Consider the following 6,983-nt stretch of genomic DNA (forward strand, 5'->3'; position numbering starts at 1 on the left):
GTTCTAACATATCACATATTCAAATAACTTGTATGGTATTTTGGGGTCTACTTACTGGCTCTGGCTGATCGTACCCTCTGCATCCTCCTTTACTCATTTTGAAAACTTTTTTGAAAATCATTTGAAAATCTCTCCTTGATTTGAGACTGGATTCACACGAATGTTCCTCCAATTCACTCAAACCAAGGCTCTGATACCAACTTGTAACACCCATAAAAATTGAGCCAAATTAAAACATTTTAATTCATTTCAAAACCATTAAGTTCATACATCTCGTTTTCAAAATAGTTTAAACATCAGAGTATCCCCCAGAACCATATCACATAAATCATATAACACGAGGAGCGGTACGATCACGCCTTCGCCTTGCCACGATCTCCTGAAGTACCTGAAACATAACACTACAACTGTAAGCCCGAAAGCTTAGTGAGTTACCCCCAAAATACCAACCACACATAAACATACTCATAACATATCACAAATAGAACAGTCATGCACATCGGGTCTACTGTGTGACTGGTCCGCCCACACCGGGCCTTCAGTCCACCTGGTCCACCCTCCGAGTCCGGCCATGCGTATCGAGTCTACAGTGTGATTGGTCCGCCCGCACCGGGCCTTCAGTCGGCCTGGTCCACTCTCCGAGCCTCGGCACGTCTGGTCCTCCCTCTTGGGGCCTTCAGCCTATCCGAACCGCTCGCTGGGCCTTCGGAATATCCGGTCCGCCCTGGGTATGTTGGCCTACAGCACAAAGCAGGACCCGCCTCAACCCAACCCCCGTCAACAACCATGTGCACATAAAACAACTAATCACATAACAACCCTTAACCAGACAAACAATCTAACAGATCACATAGCATATCAACATCCTAACCAGGATTCCGACCTAACCGGTCACTAGCATATCATTACCCTATATACCGGGTACCGACCTTAATCAGGTCACTAACATAACACCATCCTAAATACCAGGATGCAGATCTAGCAAAGCAATAACATAACAAACAATACCCGGATTTCCATCCGATAAAGGGCCGGCCTTGGTGCCGTAGACCCTGTCGATATAGTGAGGATAACTCACCTGAAATTGCCGACTGAAGAGATACGACCAAGCTGCTCCGACCACCGACACGAACTTCACCACAGCACACTACCAAGGAACCAATACCAAAATTACCAAAATACCCTTGGAAGTCAAACTGGTCAACTCTTGGTCAAAGTCAAAGTCCTTAGTCAAAGTCAACCTTCCTGGTTGACTCTACTCGCCGAGTCGACCCGTCGACTCGTCGAGTTCCTATACTCAGAAACTCCCATAACACGACTCAACTCACAGAGTCGTCCCTCGACTCACCGATTCGAGGCTTAACCAGAAAAGGTTAGGGTTTCGCGACCAGACTCGTCGAGTCCAGAACAGACTCGCCGAGTCCAAGGCAATCTTCAATAGACTCGCCGAGTTGTTCTTCAACTCGCCGAGTCCATGCACATGTTCATACAACTCGTCGAGTACACCAATGAGACTCGCCGAGTCTCTCCAGTTCTCAACCCATACAGGGGCTTTTCGAGCCATGCAGGGGCTCCAATTCATAGATCCACTCTTCTACAGCCTAACCCTCACATAAAGTTGCAAACTTTACGTGAAACCAAGGAGATATAAGCCCAAAACACTCTAGGGCTAGGGTTTATGACAAAGAGGCTTCACCAACAACTCAAAGACTGATGCTTTATGACTTTCTGGACCAACAAAAGTCTAGATCTAAAGTAGCAACCTCAGATCTAAGCTTCTAACTCGAAATAGCTCACAAACAAGCTATGGAACTCCACATCAACCACCAAGGATTAACCAAAAAGAAAATCAGCATAAGATTATGGCTTTTTACCTCTGAAATGTGCCCAAACAGATGTAGATCCCAGATCCACACAAGCCCCTTGATGTTAGCCTTTAATTCCTCAAGCTATTTTCACCAATTTCCTCTTCCAAGCTCCAATCTCCTCAATAAAGAAGCCTCACACGAAAATTAGGGTTTCTGGAACTCTCAGGGGGATTAGGAGGCTGGGAGAAGGACATAAAGTCCTTTAAATAGGGTGCAACCCTCGGGATTAGGGTTTTCTTCCTACAGCACCAACTCGTCGAGTCCAAGTCTCCGACTCGGCGAGTTGGCCACTTAAACCCTGATAGAATCCCGCTCCGACTCGGCGAGTAGACGGACCTACTCGTCGAGTCCCTTTCCTAAATTTACACTTTGTACCCTTCAACTTCTTGCTTCCGAACTTGGGATGTTACAAGAGTAAGTCCAGGCTTGAACCAACATTTGGTATCAGAGCTAACCAGGGAGGTAGGTTCTGATGAAACCTGTGGTGAATGGTTGTCATCTGTAGATCCATTTTTATGAAGATGTGGATGTGTTTGGGGAGCAAACCGAAGGGGAAAAGAAAGCAACTGAAGAGCTGCAATTGGTGATGATGTTTGAACCAGAAAAAGCCAATAAAGATGATGAACCGGGTGGTGATTCCTGCGACAGTGAAGATCTGTGTGAAGAGAAAGGGATGTGTGCTGAAAAAATGTTGTGAGTTAAAGGAAGGCCGTGTGCTGGATTGAAGTTCTGGGTGAACCAAGAAGAAAGCAACCTGTGTGGTGAAGCTAATCTGTGTGGAAAAGCAAGTCAACATGAAAAAAATCGATCTGTGTGATCAGAAGATGATGAGAGCTCTGTGCTCCTACTTGTGTGTGGGTGGGTTAAAAAAAAAGATTTGAAGTGACCCAGATCTGTATGTGATCTGTGTTGGTTGATATTGAACAAAAAAAAGGAGCCAATATGAAACAGATGGTGTTCCATGTTTGTTTTTTAGTTTCAGTGAAGGAGGTTGTCAAGTCTTTCTGCAGGTCCAGCTGGTACAATAGGTTCGTGAAACAGGAGGTGTTTCACAGTGGATACTAGGCCACTGGTGCAGAATCCAGAGGTTATGGCTATGCTGGTGCAGAATGCAGTGGAGATGGTTGTGGTGGTGCTGAAGAAAGAAGAAGTTAATTTGATTGAAGATGATGATGAGTCGCCACTGTTCTCAAAACAAATCATCAAGATTACGGGGGTGATTGTTGGATAATCTTGATGGATCAAGTCGGGCTTTTGGTTATGGGTTAGTGGGCCACTGAATAACTGGAATAAGTTAGGTTTAGTTGGTCTTTGGATGACCTAGTCTAGAGGTGAATAACGTGGTTTAGTAGCCATTTTAATAGGAGCACATGCACCTACAAAGTTTTAGGGTTATTACGTTTTCTTTCAGCTTTATATAGTCGCATATGTAGTTTCTTTTATATGTGTGTAATCAGTCTTTTTGAAAGTTATATATACAAATTTGCTGTTTTGATCGGTGTTAAAAAGAGTGAGTCGAGGCCTGAACCAACATCCTGGACATGCTTTAGTTTTGGGATTTTAAATTCCTTCGTTATTTTTACTTTTTAGACCAACAATAATTATGATATGATTAAATTGAGATCTGAGTAATTGAGGGCACCGCCGCTACTTGCTTGAGCCGTTGAGGGCACTACATGTCTACAAAGCATCTGATGTGTTTTTAAAAAAAAAAATTCTACATAGGAAATTTTAGATCGTTGGGGGCACATCCCCCCATTCCCTTTGCTTTAGATCCGCCCCTGACTGTAATGGAAAAAAATCAAAATTCATTTAAACTGGACCTGAGCAAACCGATTTCATGCACCTCTAGGTTGAGGTCACAAAATAATCTGGATTTTTTTCATATCGGGTTATAAGATATCTACGATATATGGTCTGACCAGTCGAATATATTTGAAGTATGCAACTGAAGTCTAATCTTGAATCAGATATATATTTATATTTATAATATGAAACTGGATTTTTTATTTGAAAAGAAAAACAATAAAATCTATATACAAAAACCGAAAATTTTCAAAAAACCTGGATAGATTGATCCGCCTTATTATTCAGATTTGATAATTACCAACCAAAAATTTTGGATCGGGATTATCCGAATCCGAAATGGAAATTTTCCAATTTTATCGGATCCGGATAAAATAATCCGGGTTTTATCCACCTGGCTCTAGGCCCAAGACTACGATTTTAGCCCAACGTACTCCCATGAAACTTGAAACTTGAAAGAAGTCATGAAACTGGAAGTGTCGACTGACTATCTCATCGGAAGGCCCAAAAAGAGATTACCTGCATACAGATATCGCCGGTGGCAGGAAGAACGGAGGAGGAGCAGCTGCCTCGTGTTTTAACGCCGAGAAGGTTCTAAATTTATGAGCTCCGACCACAATTTTTCGTTTTTGATAACGCAAGCGCCTGCAGGTTTGTGATTTTCTCACAAGCTAATTGATTTTGAATTAATAGGTGACTTTTAAGAACTATTATAGTCTCAAACTGGAATCCTGTCTTATTTGCTTCCATTCAGTGATTTTCTTCACCTTGTTTGTTTCTTCGAGTTTCCCATTTGTTGTATTACTGTATTATTATTTTTTTCTATGACTTGATTGAAATCCGTAGGAGGAGATGGTGGTGCCATTAGCATTGACCTTAATCCCGACCTGTTTTCTGATAATCGTATGCTTTCTATTTCTCATTCAGATCATTAGGTTCCACTCTTATGGCCATAAAATTTGGAAATACTTTTTTACTGATGCATTGTGCAACTCCTTCAATTCTACAATCTTGTCTAAAGTAAATCCATGCCCCCGAGTTTACAAAACAAAACGTAGTTACTTGTATACTTGATCTTTGTAAATTCAAGAGTATGGAATCTATTCAAGGAAGAAAAACAGACTGCATTGTTTTCCTACAAAAAAGAAAACAATTCTATTAAAGAATTCTCAAAACTGAGTAACGTTCTTAATCATTTGCAGATTAATGGGGTTGCCAAAATTTACACGTCCTAAGGGACATGATGATGAATTATGTTGTAACCTTTATGTTGCCAACTGTGGTCCAGCTGTTGGACTTACTATAGATTCTATCACATCAGCATTCAGTAAATTTGGAACAGTAACAGGAGTATACCCTGCTGATGAGAGTGGCTCTCGTGTTATTGTCTCTTATTATGATGAAAATTCTGCCCAATCAGCACTTAAAGCATTGGACAGGTGTCCATGTCCTGACCTTGGTGGTCGTTCTCTTCACATCCGTTACTCTGTGCAAAGACCACAATTGCAGGTATCAACAATTAATGGTTCCATAATTCCAACAAATGTATTATGAATGGATCTTAAAGATTGCCAATTTTTTTGATAGGTTGTGGCTACTGATTCAGTTGAGGTGTGTTTAGAAGCATCAGAGTTGAATATTCCTGGCATCTACTTGATTCATGACTTTGTTTCAGCTCAAGAAGAGGAGGTGAAGGATCTTTACTTTGTGTGTATATATAAATATAGGGCTAAATGCGAAAAAAGAAGCCTACTTTCATTTATTTTTGACATTTTCAGCAATTGCTTGCTGCTGTTGATGCGAGGCCTTGGCATAGTCTTGCAAAGAGAAGGGTTCAACACTATGGTTATGAGTTTTGTTACGATGTGAGTTGTACAAATATTTATTGGATAATCTTTAATTTGCTTGAAAGTTGTCATGAAATAATGTTTATAATCTTTACTGGTGTAGATAAGGAATGTTAATACACAACATCGATTGGGCAACCTTCCATCATTTGTTGATTGTATACTTCAAAAAATCCCAGTCTTTAAGAAGCTTGATGAAGCTGCAGATGTATCATTAGACCAGTTAACGGTATTCTTTTATATAATAAGTAAATAACTGTTATGAAGCCCATGTATTGTGTTCCCATTTTTTGTAATGATTTATAAAGTTTTTAATTACAGGTAAATGAATACCCAACGGGTGTGGGTTTATCCCCACATATAGATACCCATTCAGCATTTGAGGGATCAATTTACAGCCTTTCTTTATCAGGGCCTTGCATTATGGAGTTTAGAGGGTCTGATGATGATAATGATAGAGATAAGGAAAGGTCAAATTCTAGAAGAAGGGCAATTTATCTGGCTCCTCGATCAATGTTGTTGCTTTCTGGAGAGGGAAGATATGCTTGGCAACATTATATTCCGCACCATAAGGTACATCTTGCAAGCTTTTCAGTTCTTGCTAATTTGCATATTCTTTTGATATGATTCCACTATGTAACTTTAAATTTTGTTCTGTGTTATATATAGACTTATAGTCATTAGTAGGTTGAGAATCTTAATTGTTGGATATTTTCCTTGACAATTTGTATGGTAGGTTGACAAGGTGAAGGATACCGTGATTAGAAGGGGTTCAAGAAGAGTATCCTTCACATTTCGCAAGGTATGTTAACTATAACCATCCATTTGACATGTGCAAAAAGACTTGAACGCCCTTCTTCTCATCCTCATGGTGGATTTGAAACGTGATCATAATATTGTTGTTGGATGTTAGTAGAAATGTTTGTTTGTGTAGGTGAGAAAAGGACCATGCCAATGCGATTACTCTCAGTTCTGTGATTCTCAAAGCTAAAACCAGAGATTAGGAAGCAAAGCCTTATGGATGTCAAATGTTACTCTATATCATTCATTCTACTACGCCCTTTGATGCTTAGCTGCTAACCATAACAACACTTCCAGATTACATTACATGAGGATTTGAGCCAATGTCACTCGGGTATAATACTTGTATGTTTTGATTTTAGTGGAAATGTCAAATGCTTACAACCTTTTCATGTTCATTATTTTGTTACCAAGTCACCAAGGGGTGGTTTCTACTGCTTCTTGTACAATGATTTTACTTCAGCCTTTCACTCCAGGATTGCTCCCACCAACTAACCAAGCAAAACCGATATAAAAAAATTTACATCTTAAAACAAATTGTTTTACATGTAAGTTATCCCACGACGTAATATTGTAATGACAACATGAGGTTGTACCGACAATCGACACAGATGTTAATGGCACAAACCCAATAACTTTTTTGTCCCTTTAAAAAAGGTGG

At 40.2% G+C, this 6,983-nt stretch overlaps 1 protein-coding gene across 1 annotated transcript; it reads left to right on the forward strand.

Annotated features, from left to right (window-relative positions):
- Nucleotides 1-4,141: 4,141 nt before the first annotated feature.
- LOC145119001 (alkylated DNA repair protein ALKBH8 homolog) lies at nt 4,142-6,784 on the forward strand. The gene is made up of 8 exons (XM_079054641.1): nt 4,142-4,325; nt 4,877-5,183; nt 5,262-5,363; nt 5,453-5,539; nt 5,625-5,750; nt 5,843-6,094; nt 6,258-6,323; nt 6,456-6,784. The coding sequence occupies exons 2-8, from the start codon at nt 4,881-4,883 to the stop codon at nt 6,510-6,512; spliced, it is 993 nt and encodes a 330-aa protein (XP_078910767.1). The 5' UTR covers nt 4,142-4,325; nt 4,877-4,880; the 3' UTR covers nt 6,513-6,784.
- Nucleotides 6,785-6,983: the final 199 nt, after the last annotated feature.

The sequence above is a fragment of the Lactuca virosa genome, chromosome 6 (assembly GCF_052849685.1).
Source record: "Lactuca virosa cultivar CGN04683 chromosome 6, Lactuca_virosa_CGN04683_v6, whole genome shotgun sequence".
NCBI lineage: Eukaryota > Viridiplantae > Streptophyta > Magnoliopsida > Asterales > Asteraceae > Lactuca > Lactuca virosa.

Excerpts from the sequence above, each read along its gene's own strand:
- LOC145119001 (XM_079054641.1), top strand. The coding sequence starts at position 4,881 with ATGGGGTTGCCAAAATTTACACGTCCTAAGGGACATGATGATGAATTA. Across the intron at positions 5,540-5,624 it reads GTTATGAGTTTTGTTACGAT|ATAAGGAATGTTAATACACA; the intron begins GTGAGTTGTACA and ends TTACTGGTGTAG. Across the intron at positions 5,751-5,842 it reads TATCATTAGACCAGTTAACG|GTAAATGAATACCCAACGGG; the intron begins GTATTCTTTTAT and ends TTTTAATTACAG.